This window comes from Cupressus sempervirens, chromosome 6 (genome assembly GCF_028749045.1).
Source record: "Cupressus sempervirens isolate cs-2001-9-10 chromosome 6, ASM2874904v1, whole genome shotgun sequence".
NCBI classification, from domain to species: domain Eukaryota; kingdom Viridiplantae; phylum Streptophyta; class Pinopsida; order Cupressales; family Cupressaceae; genus Cupressus; species Cupressus sempervirens.
Window position 1 is genome coordinate 228,072,620 of NC_143123.1, and position 23,827 is coordinate 228,096,446.

The 23,827-nt window shown below is 35.5% G+C and overlaps 1 protein-coding gene across 1 annotated transcript in view; it reads right to left on the bottom strand.

The window, feature by feature from the left end:
- Positions 1 to 4,408: 4,408 nt before the first annotated feature.
- LOC149552091 (WD repeat-containing protein PCN-like) overlaps positions 4,409 to 23,827 on the bottom strand; it is a 31,136-nt gene continuing 11,717 nt past the window's right edge. Inside the window, exons 3-11 of the mRNA XM_089787560.1 lie at positions 22,990 to 23,269; positions 22,812 to 22,875; positions 16,068 to 16,181; positions 15,414 to 15,576; positions 6,900 to 7,065; positions 6,067 to 6,770; positions 5,637 to 5,815; positions 5,099 to 5,359; positions 4,409 to 4,983 (exon numbers count right to left, since the gene is read on the bottom strand). Coding sequence (XP_089643686.1) covers positions 4,674 to 4,983; positions 5,099 to 5,359; positions 5,637 to 5,815; positions 6,067 to 6,770; positions 6,900 to 7,065; positions 15,414 to 15,576; positions 16,068 to 16,181; positions 22,812 to 22,875; positions 22,990 to 23,269 — 2,241 coding nt within the window. The 3' untranslated portion in view covers positions 4,409 to 4,673. The remainder of the gene's footprint in view (positions 4,984 to 5,098; positions 5,360 to 5,636; positions 5,816 to 6,066; positions 6,771 to 6,899; positions 7,066 to 15,413; positions 15,577 to 16,067; positions 16,182 to 22,811; positions 22,876 to 22,989; positions 23,270 to 23,827) is intronic.

The following is a 23,827-nucleotide window of genomic DNA, read 5'->3' on the forward strand; positions in this document are numbered from 1 at the left end:
ACCCATTTTCCGGTCCTTTTGATAATCTAAGCCATCATTATATCTAGCTCCTCTCCTGCATCTTCATAAGGTTCTGAGCTTATCATAGTGCATCTTAGCTTGGTTAGATAGGTGTTACTATACATATTCTGACCATCATCTTCTAATCCCTCTACATAGATGTTGATTTTATACATTCTCATTTGATCAACTATCAGTTTGGTGAAAGCATGATCACGACTCTTGAACTCATCTTTGCAATCCACCCAATAGTCTTCAATGGTGGTGATGTGCTTGATGACACTTTCAATTTGCAGAACATCTCTTACGTACCCATTTGGATCAAACATGGGCCTCAAGACTTCATACATTTCCAACTTATACTTCATTTCAAACACCTTTAGCATATTCTTGGCATCAGAACAGGTTTCACAATTGAAAGCTCCCACCTTCATAGTGAATTCGTACCCTTTCTTCCTTAGACTCTCACTCAACATGTTCACTTGAATAGCTTGCCGCACAATCTTGATCAGCACGATCATATCACTGAGATACCTCGGCAGCTTCAATGGGAAACCATCAAAAGCTGCAAGGCACAAATAAGAAAAGGATGAGAGTTGGATGAAATAACTTCCAAATTGGCTAATGGCTGCCATGGCTTCAGGACTGAATCTCCTCTCTAGACATCCCTGTAGCTCCCTGCCAATTCTCGTAGTGAATGCATCATTAACTTTCACATACTCTGCATAGTTATTTTTTAATTGCAAGCATGGGTAAAACTCATAGGATTTCACATCATCGAGAAAAATTTCCACCCATGGGAGGCCTGGCCATAATTGTAAGGAAGCTAACATGTAAATGAGGAAAGAGGACATATAGAACGTGTTGTAGAACTTTGCGGCATGAAGAGCATTGCATAGAGTCTCGCTTACCTCATGAGCCCAATCAATATATTGGGTGTCAAAGTAGATGACTTGCACTCAAAAAAAAAATATTGCTCAACAAAATTTAAAGCTTCTACCTCACCTTTCAATCTGTGTAAGAGGACCAAGATATCGATAATCTCAAGTTTGAGATTAGTCCGAAACAGTCTTAGGAACCTTACTCTTGGCACTTCGTGGTTTTTGGAACCATGTCTGCATGATTTCCTTCCTCCAGATCATCTTCTTGGCAGAGAACACAAAAATGACTCCCCCAACTGTCAAATTTGAGAATTCCTCTTGTTTTGGAACTCAGAGGCAATTCGCCACAATTTGCCTATCGATGGAAATCAACATCGTGCCATATGGTAGCACAATTTGCCTCAAGTTCGGGTTGTAACGATCTATACATTCATAGATTAACTCTGGGGCCCAGACTACAACCAGAAAATCAGTTACCTTGCCCAACCCGCATCCTCGGAGCTTCTTAGTAATGGGATGGATCGGCTTCGACTTCACTCTCCTTTGGAAATCCTTCATGTCATAAAAATGAAGGGATGTATCTGTGAAGTTCTGCAATTGGGAATTGATCTTGTTCAACTCGTCGAAACCCACAAATCTAATTGCCATTCTTTAGAAAATGAATTTTGAATTAAGAAACTGAGAGGAATAGCTAATGCAACAAATGCTGGCTTTTTGAAAAAGTTATGCACATTAACAGAATAATAGTTCAAGAAAACGAGCGGTAGTTTGTCAAATTGATCATGTTTCCATATATAGGTGAGCCTCAATTTATCCGTTGACCTTTAGAATTCACGCCACACTAATCAATTGAAGGAGAGATCCATTGAAACAATAAATGCGCGATTTTAACGGATATCTCGAAGTCTTTTTACTGTTTCGTTGGCCCAAGAGTAACTTTCTATCTCCACATATTTACTTTCCCATTTTCTTTCAACTTTCGAGAAGTCAACGATAGAGTACTCTGTGGGAAAATATCCGCCAAGTTGAATTATGCTTGTTAACTCTTTCCTGTAATGGTTAGATTCTTTCCATTATCATCTTGAGTCATTTTATGTGCAAAATTGTGGGTCCAACCCGCTTACTAACTTGCTTTTCTTTAAAATCCGAGAAATTGTCTTCATAGGTTGAAAACCTGCCAAGGAGAAGACAATTTGTATTTTTCCACCAATGCTTCCCCTTTAATTGACCTTTAGACCAATGTCCTTTTTAGGTTTGGAAATGTCCAAGTAAGGTGCAAAAATTCTGTAGGTAACCACCTTTTGTTTCTTTTCATTCAAAATTGCCTTTTGCGGAAAACCAACTTCATGGGTTGAAAACCCGCCGAGGAGAAGTTCATTCTGAGTGTTCCGCCGGATTTGATTATGAAAGTTGTGACAAATCTCTAACCCTTTCTAAGGCAAATAATTGTAAAAAAGGAGTGTGGATTTCATAAGGTACCTAACTATTTTCTTGTTTTTGATCCATATGCATCATTTGGTACCTTTCACAGGAAATCGGCTTCATGGATTGAAAGCCCGCCGAGGAAAAGACAAATTCTGAATTTCTACAAGCCTTTTGTTTCCATTGGGAAAGTGATAGACCAAAAGCAGAGATGACTTGTAAGTGATCATTGTATGAGCAACATGAATCTCCATTAGACCAAGAGTTAACCTACCTACAAGATCATTTCGACACAAGGAAAACCACCCGACTATGAAATGCGGAGAAAAGGGAAAATGAGAAATCCAATGGAGACTCAATCCACCTAAGAGGTCTTAGAACTAGAATCAAACACAACTAGGAACTCACTATAACCTAAACATCCATTTTCACTAATCGAGTGAAGGGTGAAAAGTGGGGCAACACGATTATATCTTATCGCTGCCTAACCGCACTGATCTAGCTTATTTTTTGTACAGAATCGCTAAGTCTTATATAACTCTAGTGATTTTCTCGGTAACTCAATGATTGTATCCGGAGTGTCATGAAAATAGTTTTGCCACTTGCTGGACACACACGCACGCACGCACACACATATATATAACTAATGAATTTGTTATTTGGTGCTTAGAGTCGGGGGCATCACAAATTATGTTGTTTTGTCCCACGAAACAAATCAAAATGTCAACAACAACATTATATGAAAGGCATCATAAAAAACCGATTCAAGTCATCCATGGCTGAAACATTGGCTTCACTCAGGACTAGAACGTGATCGAATAAATATGTGATAGTGTCATAAGACCCTAATTGGATGTTGGAAAGGAGAAAGGTCTATGATATTGCACAAAAACAACCTATCCCCATCGTGGATATGACAAGAACTCTGCGGTTCGCAATCCCAATAGCTGTAATAACTATGGATGCACTCGTGGGCTGAAAGGATGCAAACTGAGGCTGGGTATTTAAAGAGGTGGTGCGCATTCTCTGACCCCAATTTGTAGAGATGTATATCAGTGACCACGTGACCCCTTGATCACTGTACATTGATATGTTTCAGTTGTTTCGGCATGAAGAGTTATGTAGTGTTTATTACTTCAATGGATGCCCCTTTCAAAATCAGTGTAAGCCACCACAGTTGTTAGATATCTTGGGACTTTAAAATGACCTCTTTCCATTATGTTTATGTTCCAATTGACTTTAATTTGTGTTTATGCTATATGCAGGATCCAAAATGCAGCCTTATTTCCTAGCTACCTATCAATGAGGTTTTTGAGATCGCAATATTGGTTACTAGCATTACCATAATAATATTTTCAAGTTATGATAATTAGGAGTTACATATGCAGGTGTTAGCTAAGCCACAATTTCCTGCTACATACTCAAAAGTTGTGATTTCCTGCTACATACTCAAAGTTGTGACAATTGGAAGTAATAAATGCAGGTCTGTTAACTGGGCCACAATTTCCTACTGCACACAAAGGGGTTGCAAAGTCCAGATTTCTTAAGACAAATGGACAATCGGATGTCACTCCTGGTGGGGTACACGTTTGCAGCATTCTGGTAATGCTTAATGGCTAACATTCATCAGTCCTATTTTAAGACCCAAGTCTCCAACACTGTGGTATCATTGTAAAATAAGCTGTGTGAAACAAATCCCGCGACATATAAATTACATTTTCAAAAACAAAAGTTTGTCCCTTACGATTATGTCCACACTTTCATTTTCAGTCAATTTTATGTGGTCAATGCTCGGCCTCGTCGCTTATTTGAAACCAATCATTGGTGCTCCTTTGTGAACCATAACTTACCACCAATAAAAAAGTTATATTTTACAATATGATAATTACTTACGAGATCATTTTGAGCATTTACTAGAACTGATTGAAAATTACATTCTTGAGATTAAAGTCTCCTTTTCCATTATTTGGTATTTACTTGTTTTGAAGTACTATTTCTAAAGTGTAGAAAAAACAGTGCAAATTTGCAGTCAATAAACAAATAAAACAAGACCCTTAAATTTGATCAATCGATTATTCGGCCGCCAAAAATTGGGAAGAGCATCATGCAAAAGAATTTCATAGGTGATTACTGGATACGGTGTTGCCAACGAACAAAAACCCTCAAATTTGCTGTTGAGCAGTTCCCATATATTACAAGGATGTATTTGCTACAATCCGTGGAAACCTCCAATATATATTAAGCTTTTAAAAAATGACTCATCCGCTACAGGGATGACTTAAGTGAGAAACATTGCCGCGTCCATTTAAGACCACAAGACACGAGAATGTATTGGGATTCAAAGAACAGAATTGATCGTTGCTATTTTTGTTAAGTTCCAAAAACATGTCTGTATACTGGTGCCTTCAACTTCTGCAACACGTCACCCCAAGGCTTCTCTACAATAACAATAGAATGTTCAGACAAATGTGCCAAATAGTGTACAGGGTACCTAAAGGGTATAATTACAAAATTTCTATCTGGAAAGATTGCCGATTTGTGTTTAAGCTTGCCGCTCTTTGGCTTCCCATTTCCATTGACAATATCATTTTCTAATTTGTCCAATTTCTGAAATGGACCAATTCTTGAGTCATTGTCATCCTGTCTTACAGGCTTACCAAAGTCTATAAAACACATTGCCCTGCACATTTCAAATTTTCCAGACAAATTCCAAAAAATTAAACAAAAAAACTGGGCATTTCAAGAAAGAGTTTAAAGAACTCTAGGAAATCAACTTCAAGGTGAAAATGTCATACTTTGAGCTATGGACGATCACCGAAGTTGCCTTTAAAGAGGGTGGAAACGACAGACCAATTACTTCTCCTGGAAACTCTAAAAAACGCTTTGGAAGGCCAGAAGTATAATGTTTTGACCACTCTCCTAATTGTTTTGCATCAACATCCAGCACATAGACATGATTTGATGATGTTGTGACTACAAACACATTTCTACTGCTTGGATGAAACCCTGCTGCTGTCACAGCGCATCCATCCAATCTCGAAATATACCAATGCTGCCTGCAAATCAACATATACACAGAAAAGCTCTTATACCGAACTTGATATCTTGCTGAAGCATTGCTAGAAAATAGCTGTGAAATAAACATATCTAGAGTCCTACAAGGCATCTTAATGCACATGGCCATCTATGCCCTTTTGAGAGAAAGAATGGATGATAAGTGCAGACTTGAAGAAAACCAATTATATAATTGGGGCAGAGCATATTATAGAAAAGAAGCAAAGTTAGATGCAACACAAAGTTCTGCATAGGTTGGCAGGTCATAAGTCTGCATACCTAAGAATCTCCAAGTTGAAAATATATATATCTCCATAACAATTTACAGCAGCCAACCATTGCCCATCACCACTAGTATACAACTTTGTTATAGGTGGCCTTGACAATTCCTGCTCCATGTCATAATTTGTGAAGGGATCAAATGTGTGCAATAATTCCAAGCTGTCAACATCCACAACCTGTGACAAGCAATGAATGAAGATATAAATGTTAATATACATAACATCACCACTACTACTTTCTGTTGCAATAGAACACCCAAAAATAAAATTATGCCCTTCCTTGCTCATACTTGAACTTGCTCTAAACCAATTTTTGCATATCAGATAGCTCAAGATTCTCCATTTCAATATTTATTATTTATTCCCTTCTACAGGGAAATCATGGTGGACTCATTCAACTATTTCAACAAAAGAAATGAAGGACTCACATGTATCTTTCTATCATTGCTTGCAATTATAAACCGTGTGGAATCAGTACTAAACACCATACTCTGGGCAGCTGACAAACACTGTGGTAGGCGTTTCTTCTTTAATCTCCAACCATCTCCACTACCTTCAGATCCTTCCAATACATCAGACTTCAATTTATACAGACTGGGTTTAATACGATCAGAAAAGGCAATCAAGTGCCCTGATTCAGACATTGCACTACAAACAATATGCTGAGAATGTTTGCATTTTAATCTGGCCACTAACTTTGGGGACCGACCCTTCACAAGAGAATTTACCCGTGCATTACTTCCATTTTGACGCCTTGCGTCTTTAGCTGAAGTATGTTTCTGATAACTGGAATTATCTTCCAAATCAGAACCCCTTTTTCTCTTGCCAAGCTCAAAATCTGTATCTATGTTGGTCTGCAATACATCCAACCAGTTCAAGTATTGTGTCATCATGATAGGTCCTTCACCAATCTTAGGTTTAGAGGCCATCTGCACAAATACTCGCTGAGGAGCCGGACATATATCGTGTGGATTAAAATTAAGGAACAAATTGGCAGGATATGCAAAAAGCTTTGCATCATCACCACCTGAAATCAGCATTGGAACTCCAGGAACAGCCCATTTATGATAATCCAACCCTGATGGCCTGCGGTCATCCCTTTCCTTATTATTTGGTTCACCACAAAACTCACCTATCAAACATTTCCCAAAATGTAACATAAAAATCACTTCGACAAGTCTCCGTGTAAGACATCACTATTCTAAAATGCAAAGCTGAGGATAAAAGTAACTAATTAAGACAAAAATTAAAATGTACATACCCTTTTCAAATATCAAAGGTGATGCTACAGTCAATGCCCTGACATCATTTGTGTGAACTCGTTTGCTACCAGCAAACACCCAACTATCACGAGTAACAGTGGCTAAATTTTCAACTCTGTTATTGTGAGATTTGATATTTCCAGGTACAAATTTATAGTATATTACCTGCAAAAGAAATCACATCAGTGACCTAACACAATGAACAGCATTGGTATCTTCTTGAAAATTCAGACACCATAAAAAGTTAGGGTTGTAGAAAATATAAAAACAAAATAGAAGATAGAGCAAGTGTACAAGGAAGCAAGAACATTTGCATTTAAAAGGATTGACCAAAAAACCTTCCAGGTCACAACTAGCTCAATTGAAACTACACAAACTCAAAGTCTAGTATTCAAAGGAGTCTTGAGTACATGGGAACTGGGTTTTGCAGATGGCAATTGTTTTTCATAGTTTAGCACATTCTAAAGGACAGCAACTAAAGTATTGTTCATATTTGAAAACTTAGCTATAAAAAATGGTAAAAGAATTTGCAAATTAACATTTATATAAAGTTAAACAATTTGACAATCAATGTGATACAAAATTCAAATTTATCCATAGAATTATGATATTCAATTTCATGATTCCATCAAGTTTGCATACAGAAAAACAATGATCCAATGGCTAATCGAATTCATTGTCTAATGCAAATGATTGGGCATTCTCCTTGAGCTGCTAAATCCATTATCCTCTCCTAAAACAAGACAAATTAATATTCATTCATTACTAGCAAACTAGATTAAATTAAGAAAATGATGAATAATTCATAAAAAATTAGCAATTAACATATTCAAACCCTCTTTCATAGGGCGCTCAGATACTGATCTACAAGTGGATTCTTTCAAGGTATTCAGAACACAATCCATACCCATCTTGGAGCTATGACCTGAGGGTTTTTAGAAACACCTGCCTTAGCCTCTCTCGGGATATACCCAACTTGCAAGGAATTACTCCAGCTGTTCCCTACAACCAACCTGTCCTCCAAAGTGGCTATAGCAAGAGACTTAAGGAATAGGCTATGAATGTACTAAGAGTTATGAATAATAATATAATCAACTATATAAACTAGAATTACTAATGTCAATCTTGATACACACACACACACATCTATGATTTCACTACTATAACCGATATTAATACTGAAGTATATATATTAGAACATATATAGTGACCTTATATATATGAATTGACTATTATACATTATACTAATATCCGATTTCACTATTGGCCTGTCAATGGGCTTCTGAGGGCTCATCCTACTTGTCGGTCAAGTGTCCTGGATTCCACCAGTAAGGGTTGAATCAAAATCAATTTCAATAGAGCCTCAAAGGGAAACCCGGGCCCATCTGCAGATAGATTTGTAGTGTAGGAATGGACAGGCAGTATCATGATGATACGGAGAAAAAGATTAATAGATGGTACTCATAATGAGACAGAAGTTCAGGCTGCTCTTATAGCAATAAAAATGGCAAAGTATGCAAGATTGCAAAATTCATTTAGAAGGCGACTCATTAGTCGTAATAAATATTATAATCAAAGAGGAATTCAGACTCAGGTATTTGAATAAGACAATTAATTGATAAAATCTCTAGTGGAATCTTTTTATGGAATTTAAAGCTTTGTTTTAAAAGGAGGAAATGAGATTGCAGATATTACGTGGAAAATTGGTGTTTTGCTCATACAAGGCGGCAAAAAGGAATTGATTGAAGACTTTCGTGATATCAATGGCAAGGATATCAATTTGACTTGAAATAGCAAGTGAACTAGGGAATGAGGTGCAATATGGCAGGAGAGGTCATTTATCTAGCCACATGTCTTAGTTGTTACCATTGGGTATTAGTATGCTTAAGAGATTGATATCAAATTTAATTCTGACCAACTCACCCCTCTATATGGTATATTAGCACAATGTCAATCATGATAGGGAAAGTATTTCATTTTGAAGATAAAAGGTGTCAAGTAAACAGAGTATTATTAGAAGACACAGCTCCATTTAATATTGCACAGATGGACGATGTGGGTCAAAGGTGGTCTGCTTTGGCAATTGCAGTGGAAGCATCTAGATGAAGGATTGGCAGCCCATGGAATGAATAGGGCATAACATTTGTCATTTGTTTTATACGGTATTCTCTCTGGTGTCCAGGTGGGGTGTTTAGAGGGTAGTTGAGGGCAACCATGGAAGCAAATTTCTTCCTGCATATCCATTATCAGATGCAAGCCTTTACGGAAGAGATGAGGTTAAAGAGATTGACAGAAATTTTTCAGATTGATGATTCCAACCTTTGGCAATGTGTGGATGTGATTTTTGGAGAAGAATTTATGAAGCCAGATAATTGTTTCAGGAACAACATCAACATTCTTCTGCCCTCTTTGCTTGGGCCCTTCAATTGCAATCGAAGGTGGCAACTGGATTATGCATACTTCTGTGAGACCCCAACAGATAGTGAGGATGATTCCACTTCTGGCAACGGCAGAACCAGGTAACGGTTTGAAGACAGAGGAAGGGTTGTGGAGGGCAGCAGAGGGGTCTATGCAGATCTTCAAACCTTTTCTCAGTATGTAGCTTATCTAAAAGGAAGGAAGCCCATATTGCGGGGCCTAAGGGAAGATGGGAAATGCTGATGGATTGCCTGTGGGTGTGGGAGATCGAGAAATGCCAGGCTGCAGATGAGCAAGAGGAGTGCCAAGAAGATCCAGTTGGAAACAAAAGGTGGTTTTCTCATTCCTCAAATTAGAAAGGACTCCCCTATAAGACTAAGATCAGAAAATAGGAGGCTTTTTAAACTTTTGCCTATGCCAACTACAAATGATGAAGATGCAGAATCATCTCCACTCACCCACAAGAGAGGCCCACTAGATAGGCCATTCCAAAATGAATTGAGAGACATTGCTTATCACAAAATTGGATGTTGTTTAATTGCAAATGGTGTTTCATTTAATTTTGTGAAATCACCTTATTTTAAGGAGATGGTGCAAGCAATAAATGAAGCACCCCGTGGTTACAAACCACCTAGTTATAAGAAGTTGCGCACTATCATATTACATGATGAGAGGAAATCTGTAGAAGCTGAACTTCAACCAATAAGAGATTCTTGGGTTCAATCGGGTGAGTCTATTATTTTGGATGGGTGGAAAAATTGTAGAAACCGTCCATTGATCAATGTTATTGTTGTATGCCCTAAGAGGGCAATGTTCTTTAAGGCAATTGATTGTGAAGGGCAAGTAAGATTCAGAATTTATTTCACGCATTCTCATTGATTCTCATTGATGTCATTGAGCCAGTGACTCAGTGGGTCCTGATAATGTTGTCCAAGTGGTCACAGACAATGTAAAAGTTTACAAAGCTCCAAGGATAATTGTAGAGTCTAGATATGATCATATCTTTTGGACGCCATGCACCATCCGCTCTCTCAATTTGGTGATGAAATCAATTAGCACCAAAATAGACTTGGTGAAAAAGATGAGGAAGTTGAAGAGATTCAAATGTTTGTGACAACTCACCACATGTCACAAGCAATTTTTAGGAGTTTCTCGGACTTGGAATTATTGAAGGTAAATTTATAAATTTAATATTCAATTATATATTATTGGATTACATTATATATTTTTTTTGTTGTTTACATTAACATGTTTTAATTTTTAAATGTATTACTAACTTGAGTTTAACATGTTCTTAGGTTGCTGAAACTAGTTTTGCGTCTCACACAATTGTCTTGAGACGACTTGCGAAGGTAAAGGAAGCATTGAAACATATGGTCATTAGCCCCCAATGGGGCGTTTGAAAGAATTTCAATACAACAAAGGCCTTAAATGTGAGAAGAATGATACTAGATGAGGATTGGTGGGGTTTTGTGAGTTATGTGTTGGAAGTCACCAATCCAATAATGGAAATGCTTCACTTTGCAGACAGTGATGAGCCATGCTTTGGGGATATTTATGATTCCATGAACACTATGTTGGAAAAGATTAAAATGGTAAGTTCTAAGCTCTTTTACAACAATTGCTTATTTGAGAGATATCTAGATTCTAAAGTTTAAATTGACATAATCACTAATTATAATTATTATTCATATCTCATATCCTAGGTCATACAGAGGAGGGAGAATGATCCAAGAAACCTTTTATAACAAGATGGAAGCAATTGTTTCATCATCCATGGAACAAGGTAACCACACCTTTGCACCTCCTTGCATATGCTCTATCCCCAAGGTATTGGGGTGTTTATCAAATGTTTGTGCTTATGTTATCCAATGTTTGTGCTATTGATATTTGATAGTGTTAAATAGTCATTTGTTATCCCCAAGAACTATAGTGCAATTGTACTTTGTCTTCCAAGTAGAGTGCCCCAGTTTAGAGATGCAAAGGTTGCAAATGGCTATAAGAGGGTACCAGCTAAAACATTCCAAAATCCAGAAACTGGGGCAATTGTGAGGAGTGAATTTGTTGCCTTCATCTCAAGTGAGAATTTCCACCCTATTGCTATAGCAGAACAAAATAGGATGGATGTCACTAAATGGTGGTACCTTCATCAGCAAGTCTTCACGTACCTCCAACCTCTTGCCATAAAAGTCCTATCCCAAGTAAGTTTGTAAAATTTAGCACCTAAAGTTGATTTCTTAAGCTTAAAGTTAACACTCTCAATTCCTTGAATTTTTATCTTGATTGTTGTCTTGATATTTTTTAATTTCTCTTTAGGCTGTAAGCTCTTCAGCGGCTGAGCCGAATTGGATTACTTACTCCTTTAACCACTCAGTCACACACAACCAGTTGGCTGCAAAAAAAGCGAAAGACCTTGTGTTCATTCACAACAATTTGCGCTTGTTGTCACAAAAGGATCCTAAGTACAAGAAGGGGCCCGAAAAGCTTGGGGATGTAGCACCCAAGACTCTTGATTTAGATATGACCATCCAGGTTCTTGCTAGATCCACTTTGATTGATGTGGATGAAGAGGACGATTATGAATTCACAATCCCCTCTACTACTAGTGGAGGTAGGTGGTTTGGGTTCCTCTACTAATACAAATATGTGGATTTTCTTGAAAATCTTGATTAAATCAAAAACTTTAGTCTTGACTCTTTTATGAGTAAATCATGTTACAAACTTTAAGTTTCATGATCTATATTTTAAATGTTACAAACTTCAACTTTCAGTAATTCAATGTGAATGTGTTGATTTTCTTTATAATCGTGAAAATAGATCAATTATCAAGTATACTAGATTCATAGAGGCATACTAGAATCATAGATTCATACTATGAAATGATTTAGTTTTAAAATTATGTACATTTCTCTTATTTTTTAGTGTGTGTATATATATATATGCGCGAATCCTCCATGAATCATAATTGGGAAAAAAATCTCGAATTCACAAATCCGATTCACATGCCCAAATAGAATTCGTTTCACAAATCGGCAACTAATGTTGCTTTAATTAAAAAGGGAGAAAGGGGACAAGAGGGGAAGAGGACAAAAAAACAGAGCAAGGAAAGTAAAATCACGGCTTTGAGCATTAAAAGGAAGGAGGCCAGATTCATTTGGTATGCTTGGAAATTGGATTTGATTTCAATTTTCCATTGAAGAAACTTGGAAACGTTCAGCTTTCATTTCTAGAACCTGAGGATGAAAACCTTAAAGTGCATTGGTGTATTGGAAACAAACCTGGTTGGTGAATTCACAACAGGCTTCACATATGAATTTACAGGTTCTTTTCTGTTGTTGCTGTTCTTAAGATTGCTTGTTTTATAATACAATGACAATTCTGAAACCGTTTATATGAGTTTTTGTTGGGTTCAAGTCTGAAACTGCTGCATAAAATTGCATTTAAATCTGTGTATAATCTGAGAAATTATGGAAAAAAATATTCCACTGGAGATATTACAGTGGTATCAGAGGTCGTTTTCCTGCCAGCCTGCAGAATTTATTCAGAAACAAATTTCCACAAAAGTTTTATCAGAGTTTTTTCCTCAGAGCTGAGAATTAATTATCAGAGTTCTTTCATCAGAATTTTATTAGAGACAAATTCCGGCCTATTTTTATTCTTTGGTGATTATACAAATGGTGGTGCCAATGTAACAATTTCAAATTTGGGGCTTAATGATGGATTAATATTCCACAACTTTCCACAGAGGCATTTTTATTGAAACACTGAAATTTTTATTAATTTGAAATTCCATCTGAAACACATATAGTTTTGTCAAAAGATTGAAAATATTATCAGGCCTTGGTGGAGAGCAATAAATTATTTAATGCAAAGGTTTGGTAATTAAATTTTATACTCTAGTGGATGGAAATTTAATATTTTAAAAGGAATAATGTATGAGCAATAACATCAAGAAATTTCGTGCACCTGATTTATGACTCAGAAATTGTAAGCTGAACATTGTTTGTGTTGCGAAGCTTCCAATTAAACATTAGAGGAAGGCTTCGATATAATGTACTTGCCATATGAACTTCAATACTATGGCATTTTATTCAGCGGAACCCAGTTTGTGCGGAGGGAAAATAATTTAAAATAGAGATTGAATGAGGAAATTTTGATGGGGCATGTTTTTCAGTTATTGCTCAAGTGGGGAATAAATAAACAAATTATCGTGGAGAAGTATAGAGGGCCCAGAAACATTAACATTAGCAGGAATAATGTCAAATATGAGGATATAAATTCTTATTTCAATGCACACAGCAAGCAAGGATTTGACCAATTGATTCCCATAGCTCAGATGTCTGCTATTATTAGCTTGTGAAATATATCAAAAGGTCATGTGATTAATATTATTGAAAGCTCAAATACATATTTGAGCAACACTTTGAAGTTTCTAATGTCTTGCCGTAAATGTGATTGTTGTGGACATGATCAGTGATGGTTGTATTAACTCTGGAGCATATGATGACCGAATTTATTGCAAGTGTCGGCATCTAGCAGGCAATACCAGTTAGCAGCATGAGATCATAATCAGTTAATATTCCTCTTAAATTTCATCATTGTCATCTCTAATCCCTTTGCACTAGAATAATGTTATGTGTGGGGCACCTGGTCTTGGATTAGTATAGAGGCCAAAGAAAACCATACGCACCTCTTTTTCATATGCAACTTGAGATAAGCCTTAAGGGGGTGGCTTGAGTGTACTCTGAAATTTGATAAAGTAGGGACCCATGATTTATTTTAGTTTGCCTGTTCAAGTGTAGTCGTGAATTGATAGTGTGCTGCCTCAAACACCAACTTCAAAAAGTAGCTGCGGTTCCCTTGTTAAATCCAATGATCCATTGTTTGGGTGTGATTACCTAAAAATGCAAGATATAAGTCTTTGCCTGCTTTCACTCTCCACATGGCCCAATGGTAAAGAATCTGCAGCCATGTTAATTCACCAGTCTTTTGTTGATACTCAGCAATAGCAACTATTGAAGTATTGCACTGGGTCAGCAAGGGGCCCAAGAAACTGTTTCTTTATTTTTATCTGTACATAAGGAATCAACCACCAGACCTCTAGGACAGACCAATATAGATGCTTCAGCTGGTATGGATGGGTATAACACTGACCAATCAATATAGATGGCTGGGTTATTCTAGAAAAATTAGTACCTATATCAGCAAGGGGTCTGAAGAAATTGTTTTTCTTATTTCTTCATGAGGAATCAACCCTACTTCTCTAGTACAGCTAAATATAGATGCTTCAGCCAGTATGTGGCTGAGTACATCACTGGCCAATCAATATAAATGCATGATTATTTATACAAAGTTCATATACTATATAATATATTGGACCTCCAAATGACATGGGCAAGAAAATCTAGCTCTCCTGATGCAGATTTCATTTGGAGAGACCACAGGTACCTTTTAATAAGCATCCCTCCTTTGAAGCATCGAGCAACAATAAATCTAGTCAACTGGTCGAAATTTTGTCCCATTTAAACGCTTTAAACCAGATATTAGAATCAGACTCCACCACTTACAGGTTTTGATCACCAAATGAGGTTAAGGGCAATGATACTGTGGTTAACAGTTTCCTGAATTAGCTGGAAGAAGATTACAACTGTTTGGCCACTCTTGTATTCTTAACATAGCTTAGACAGAAAGCAAAACAACCAAACCAAACTATAGGTCTAGGTCTATGGAAAAACATAGAGAGACAAAGTTGGGACAGAAACACTGTGTGAAGCACAAGGCTCCATTGGGAAAGGCTCTCAATGGAACATGGGAATCCTCACTAGGAATGAGACAAGAAAAGTTATTCCATGTTTTGCACTTTTGAAGGAGTTGAGCTAGCATTGTTTACACTATCAAACTTGCCTTTCGATAGGATTTTGAGGCAGCCTTCAGGATTTGCCTGGATTCCAGCTTATTTTTCTCAGTAATGAAGGATACTTGGTGTTTCCTCACTTGTATATCATAAAAAAAAAGTCCCAAGAATCTCATATAAAATTAGGATGTGAATGTGCTACAATCTAGATCACAATGTGAATTTAAAGGTGAATCCATACTTGACCATCAGAACCAGCAGAAAATACACCCTGATGATTTGGTGTTGCAGCCAAAGATAAAACATCCCCATTATGATATGTATGTGCTTGCAGTAGTGCTCCCTGCTGAGAATCCCAAAATTGAGTGGTCCCTGTACCATCCCCACTCACAAGAGTTCCATCTCTACAAAAAAGCGAAGAAAACATTATTGAGCAAGAATTTCCACTGTTTGAAATCTAGAAGATTCTGTTTTAATCCATTGTGAACTGCAGTCTACTGTCTATGGTTATATAAACTTTCTCTACACGTGTATGCAAATCTAAATTTACCACACTAATGGGGTGGGATGTAAGAAATCAAAAATTGTTTCAATCAATAAAACAACTGAAAGTAAACTAAATTATACATTCATACTAAGAAAAATAATGATTTTACTGCACAGAAATCAAATAGAATATCTGAATTTATAATGAAAATTCAATGTAAAAAACTAAAGAAAAATAAAATACTTAAAATAGGTCAAATTTGGACAGATTTCAAATGTGATACGACAAACTGCTGCAGAGGTAAGTAGTAAAATACACAACCATGTTTTTTGAGATTTACATCATGAAGGGAAGTCACAAACACAACTGCAAAAAAAATTGAAAGAAAGAAAGAAAGCTGTTACATACCGTAGTGAAAAAAGGGACCAGATGCAGAGGTCTGACCCACTTTGAGAGCCTCCAATTCCTGCAGTCATTCTATACAACTCACGTGATGTATTGGTATCCCAACATCTGATACAACTGCACAACAGTAAAAATATATTAGAGTTATACTAATTCATACAGGAGCATAACTTGCTAAGCGCTAGAGAGCTGTGTAGTTCCCTTAATTTAATCATGTAAAGTAAAAGCTTGAAAAAGGCAGCCTAGAAATATATTGCCACTATAAAGCAACTCTGTAACTATTCAATCAGAATTTGCCCCATTTGATACTCATAAGGAATCATCTCTATGTTGTGCCTTCTTTAACAAGCAATGAAGATAACAATATTCTAGTTTCTTGATATAACGATGCATACTTATAGCATAAAGTTTTAGATCACAATTACGGTCCACCGTTAAGATGAGAAAAGACTAGGAGTACAGTTATGAACATACTTACCTACAAAGGAGGAAGGGCAAGGGTGAAGTAGAAGGAAGAGCACAAGGCAAATATCTCAAAGAGACCAAGGTTTGCAATACTACTCACTATTCTCTCCTCATTCTGATGATGTATCACAAAGTGTGATCTGAAACACTCTGCAGAAAGTTCAAAAACATATGTTTTGCAGCACCGGTATTAAAAGTGTTAATTTTTTTTTGTCTTAAATTTCAGTTCAAAAAGTTCAAACCTAGAAGGAAAACTATTATTAAAGTAAAAATTGTAAATAAATAAAGGATTTAAATGTAAGTTTGAAGCTTAACCCTAGATATTATGGACTAGTTCCTTGCTAAACAATAAATCCTATATCCCATCGGTTAACAGCTAGTTTTAAATCCCAACATATAACAGATCGCAGCAAAATGTTTATTTCAGCTATAAATAGTTCAAACCCAAAAGGAAAACTACTATTAAGGTAAATATTATAACAACTGAAGATTAAAATATAAGTTTGAAGCTTAACCCATGATGTTATGGACTAGTTTGTTGCAAAGCAATAAATCTCAAATCCCACCAGTTAGCAGACTAATAAATTCCAAAAGATAACAGATGGCAGCAACAGGGAAGAAAACAAGAAGGAAAAGCAGAATTTTTGGAATGTCACAGCCACTGTACTTATTACAGGATTATAAGGTTATTTAAAACTTGTTTTCAGCTTATATTTATTGAGTACAGTCAGCTAACGTACCAGACGCATACACAGGTCATTCAGTACCTGTATGGTGTACCCATATCTGATACAGGTATGTAAACCACAGATGTGCAGGAGGTATCTCTTGCACCAAGTATGTTTCTTAATGAGCTGCGATACCAATCTTTTAATCAATATAATAGGGACCTAAAATATTCCTCCTAAGTAGTCCACATTGGAAAACCCAATTCAGGCTTCTTCAGCGCACTATTTCTCATGTCCAGAAACCTAGCTCTTCTTCATTGTTTCCCGTGTGGAATATCCTCCGACTTATTGGAAGAGTTTCCTCATACATTTCTATCACTCTGATAGTTCTTAAACACACTTTAAATCTCTATCATATCCTGTGCTGATCAGGGTTGAAGACCAGATTTCCCTCCAGAACCATATTCATTTTTGAAACTCAAAAATATTTCTAAATTAGGCTTCCGGGAAAAATGTAAAGAATAGTCATCTGGAGTGATTGCTTTCCAAATGCCTTGAAGTGCTACCCAATAATGATTTTATGATTTGCCCAGTCCTGAGGGTATTTGAAGAATCCTGACCAGCATGGGCTACCAGGGAGGACTTCAATAGCAAATTCGAAATTGAAATCAGAACATATACATGTCAAATTTTAGACTACAGTATATTAAACACAGTGTACGGCAGGTATTATTTGTGTTCTCAGTCTGCACCGAGAAATTATCTTCAAAGTTTTCAGATTGTTGACTGAATTTTCTGCCTTTATCCTTGCATTTATTTAGAAAAAATTTCTGACATCAACCTCTTGCTTTTGATTTTGTGTCACAGTGATCCGACAATTTGACCCACAAATGATCCTAAGAAAAGATAGTTGTCCTCTACCTAACCTTAAGGAGACAACTAGGGCAGCTATTGATTATTCTTCAACCACCCAATATACCCCAACCCAGTAAAGCAATCTGGCCCAAACAACCAGTTATCTATCAAATCATGTTTTCCTATTCAAATATTGCCAAAAATATAGCAGTTCTATGCTGTCACACAAGGTTTGCCAAATTTTCAGCATCAAATTCAAAATTTGGCGAATTTGTGAAAAAATAATAAAATACATCTAAGTTCACTGTAATCGGTTAAAGAGGAATTTTCTAACACTGCAGCTAGTTGAAATGGAAATTCCTATGGCTGTGTCTAGGGCATAACAGATTTGCAGTGGTCTAAATGTGTCCATGTAATAAAGAGTAAGTTACAGTCTTGACATGCTCCGACCATTATATCTGCTGTTATGAGCTTGACATATTTCGATCTGGACTGCCACAACAAAGGTGACCAGCATATGAAGCTTGAACCCCGCATATCATTGGAGATATTCGAGTTTGATTTCTATTACATTAGGCTTCCTAAAATCCCCTTTGGAGTATGAATCAACAACGATTTTGTATTTTTATATTCCCAAAAGTGAAAAACCACAAGATTTAACATAGGTTTTTAAATAGAATAGAAGTAAGCATTTTATATTTTGTTTTAAAGTTACAATATATATTTTGTTTTTAATCTTATTTTGTGTTTTGTGTATTTTAAAATTGAATTTTTTATTTTATTATAAATTATATAGTTTTATTTCACTTCAAATCTATAATGTTTTGTTATATTAAATTATTTTGAATTTCTTTTGTGGATTTAGTGTCAATTTTTTTTCCAATTTTCTACTAAAACGAACTTTACCCGAATTTTGTTGTTGCAGAATTCAAACTCGAAACCGAACCTTGGACTTAGGTTTTATGGATTATGGTTTCAATATTTTAAATAAAAGCACCGCTATTTTAGTCTTGTCAACACTATTAAATGTAAAACTATAATAGCTTGCCTCCCTAGTTGCCAAAGCACAGTGACTTTATACTTTTTCTAGTCCTTCTGTGACTGAAAAGTGAAATATATAAGAAAGGTATATAAAACAAAATTGATGTCAACTTCAGCAAACTTTAGTGGGATTATTAGAGGAGTTTGCAAGTAGTAATATTAAGGTAGTTACGTCTTTTTTTTTACTTTGTTCTTTTATAAAATGGATGAAATTGTATATGAAAAATAATTAAATTTGTGTTTTACCGATAGTGGGAATACTTTTGGAAATATGCTCATGTTAGGTTGAGATTTTTGAATGATATTAGGGACCAGTTTCCAAATCTTGGGAAGTGCGATAAGCTCAAAATCTCAGGAAGTATGATAAGGCAGGTTTGACTGCTAGAATGATATTTTGTGGACATGATCATTAGATGCATTAAGATTTTAAATTTTTTAGATACTATTCCACGCTATCACCTCCATAATGTGTTTTCTGGTGCAATGGTGGGATCACCAAATCAAAAATCTGAGATGGATACCGAGAAACTTTTCATCAACCATACAGCCCATCCAGTTGTGCATGCATTTGGAGTATTTTTAAACACATACATTTCATGAAAAAAAGCTGCTTAACACAACAACAAATATATGACTTTGTTTTAGTTCACCACAGCCTCCAAATGAAGCCAAATAAACCTCAAGGCAAAGCTTCTAATATACTTATTGTCAGTTTAAATTGCACTATTGAAGATGGCAAACCATTTGATCTTGACGAGATTTGCCCAGAGTCTGATTGGATTGATTTTGTATAATGATTTCTTAAGCCTGACGATACTGAGATAATAACTATTGCCAGCTTAAATCATCATGTTATTAAAAGAGTTAGAAAAAATCTTTGCCAAGCATCAGAACCTCCTAGCCTCTATAGTTTTTTGTAGCAGCAAGAGTCATTGTCTACAGTTGAGTTTTTTGAACTTTGTACTTAGTATATATGTTGGCTTTACAACTGTCACCATCTAGTTATTATTTATGCACTATAAAGTATACTTTGTGCAATGCAATTTTTAATGTGCCTTTTTCTAGGACATTAAAGAATTAGTAGGCTAACCATAAAATATTAAAATTGAATTATGGGGACTTAATGAGGAATTATTAAAAGTCAATACAATATTATAAAGGGGGTTAATAAGAGAAAAAATGGCAAGAAGACAAGAAAAGGGAAGCTGAAGAATCACTAGCTGGCATTAAAAAGGGACTCGGTTCGTTTCAGCAGGCTTGGATATGGGATTAGATTTTCAGGTTTCTTCTCTTGAAGAATTAGAAGCTTGGCTTCAACTAGTTTGAGGGTGGAAACCCTCGAGCCGGAAGGCAGTGGACAAGAACCCATTGTCCATAGGAAATGTCATTTCAAGTGTCTCGTGCTTGAACTTTGTCTCTTATTCTCCACTATGACCTTATTTTCTGTGTTCAAGCTTGGAGCTGACTGTTACTCTTCTGATGAATTTGATTGTAATATTCACTAGGGAAAACATATTGTTGCTGATATTTTATATGTACTCCTGAATGTGTAATGAAATAGTTTTTCAGAAATTATTATTTCTGGTTTATAACTGAAAGTTATTGCATGAATGAGGAGTTAGTATTTCTAAGAATATTTGTGTGAGAAAGTAGAAAATATCCAAACCGGGATATTACAGTGGTATCAAAAGCAGTTTTTCTACCGCCCTAGGAGATTTTATGAATAACAGAGGTATTTGCAGTTTTGAAATTTTCAATCTGATTTAAGAAGTAGATAACACAAGCAGAAACTATATTATCAACAAATATTTTTGGTGCATTTGCAAAGGTGCTATTGAAGTAGATCTTTATTCTGAATGATTGGGCCTGAATTCGGAGCTTGTGATTAAGCAAGTCCAGTGGACAACAACCCATTGTTAGTAGGAAATGTCATTTCAAGTGTCTCGTGCTTGAACTTTGTTCTTATTCTCCAATATGACCTTATTTTCTGTGTTCAAGCTTGGAGCTGACTGTTACTCTTCTGATGAATTTGATTGTAATATTCACTGGGGAAAACATATTGTTGCTGATATTTTATATGTACTGCTGAACGTGTAATGAAATAGTTTTTCAGAAATTAATTATTATTTCTGGTTTAAATCTGAAAGTTATCACATGAATGAGGAATTAGTATTTCTGAGAATATTTGTGTGAGAAAGTAGAAAATATCCAACCAGGATATTACAGTGGTATCAAAGCACTTTTTCTACCACCCTATGAGATTTTATGAATAACAGAGGTATTTGCAGTTCTGAAATTTTTAATCTGATTTGAGAAATAGATAACACAAGCAGAAACTATATTATCAACAAATATTTTTGGTGCATTTGTGAAGGTGCTATTGAAGTATATCTTTATTCCGAAAGATTGGGCCTGAATTCAGAGCTTGTGACTAAGCAAGTCCTGTGCTCACTTCATTTGATAAATTTTATGAAACATAGCTCAGCAGAACATTCCAGAATATTACGATTAATTTAGTTGGATGTCTTTTAAAAAAAGTTATGGGCCTGATTCATTAATTACCTTCTAAGGTGACATTTGAAAATCTTATAAGTTACTAGGATTTTAGTTTTGCGAAGAGAGCAGATTTGTTTTACATGCCAAGAGGCCTGGTCACTTGAACATGTTTGAGGTATTATTTAGGGAGAAAATATATTGCAACCAAATGGTGATGAAAATGCAACCATGAATTAATCTCTTACAGGCTATGATGAAGGCTAGTGCGGAGGAAGAATCAATCATCACGGATGAGGAATATTAAGAACTATTTGTTGGTATGTAACTTTGTAGCATAGTTGGCATAATTGCCGAAAAATTGGTGAGTTTCCACTAATTGCAGAGTTTTTGGGACCGGCAAGTTTTTCCCAGGTTTACTCACAACTCGGCTAGAGAAAAAAATGCCAAATTTTTTTGAAAATTTTGGCCATTAAAAAAAATTAAATATTAAATTTATTTTTTTAAGCATATCTATATATATATATATATATATATATATATATATATATATATATATATATATATATATATATATATATATAATAGAGAATTACAGTATGCTAGTAAAGCTGGGAAGAGAAAGATGTAATTGAAATGATGTATTTACTTTTAGTTTGACACAGAATATTTGCTATTTTGTTTCCCGCCATCAGCATTCCACATGAGAATATGATTTTGTACCCACTATGCATTTATATATATCTAAACTTTGATTGTTTCTTTTGTGTTCTCTTTAATTAACTCATTACAAGCATCTTCTCATCAGATTTTGCAAAAAAAAATATTTTTAATCAAATTTAAGTGGTTTTTAGGTTCTCAAGTTTTTTTGAAAAACTGGCAGAGTTTTTCACGATTTTCATTTTTGGGGCTTGGCAAGTTGTTGCTAAATGAGCGTTTTCCAACTATGGTTTGTAGATCCATATTCATAGACTACTTGCAGTTGTTAATGGATAGGGATCTTGCCAAAAAGTTTTGCCAAGTAAAAATACAAATGGTTGGACAATAAAGAGACATTTCCCCCAAGTCCTTGTCCAAGGAAACACCTAGTTTTAGGGAGAGGAAGAGTGGGCACCCTCATGGAAGAGTGGTTATTTTCCTAGTCATGTCAATTCCAAGAATGCTTTTCAATCATTACAAATTGACTAAAATCAAAGAGAAGAGAAAGACAATTTAATTATTATACCCATCAGAGCCTCCAGCAAATATTCGTTTTGAATCTGAGCTCCATGCAACGCACAAAATACGACCTGTCAATTGATACGTAGTAAAGAATCTTATCAAATTACTGATATCAAGATTACAAATTTGAAAACAAAACACAGAATGAAATTATGTTCAAAAAATATTATTAAATTTAACACCTTTAACTCTTGGAAATGATTTATAATATGTTATATTTTCCTCTGTGTCATGAACAACATAAATGCGAACACAACCATCATCACATGCAAGAGCTAATTGTTGCTCTCCAAGATCATCTCTCTTGTTTTCACAGTCTGATTCAGTAGCATTACTAGTTATTGATTTTTTATCATCATCATCTTCTTCATCTTCATTGTGCTTGATAGAAAAAGATCTTTGTGTCAACAAAGGCTCAGCTGCCATTTGCCAGATTGATCCTCCAAAGGATTCTATAACTGTCTGCATAAGAACCAATATTTAAGAAAACATCTCTTATAGAAGCAAGCTAATATAAAAATCACATTCGTAAAATCTTCTCTAATATGAATAGATTTCCTCATTCATGTGATACAAAATATGACAAAATCTCGTATAATGCAAGCACCAAAGATCTAGTCAAAAGGCAAAAGGCTGCAGAGAAATAAATCACAGTTATGATGATTTATCACATTGGTATCAAATACTATGATCCAAATACTGTGTAAAGTGAGAAAAAGAACTCATTAGGGAGATTTCTGATTAGTTACCTCAGTATCAAATACTCAAAGGCATGAGCCACAATAAAGACTCTCAATTCAAAATACCAATAACTAAAAAGCTATATAGTTGCAATATGGAGCATGACAAAGAAGATATCATCTCCTAAACATTACCTTTGAATATTCCATTCAAATTGTCCTACTCCATACACATGAACAACAATAGAAGGAAACAAATCTCTTAAAAGTGCATCCAAGTACCACCGTCGACATCAATGAAGTTGACAGACATTTATTTTTAGAAAATAAGTTCTATTTA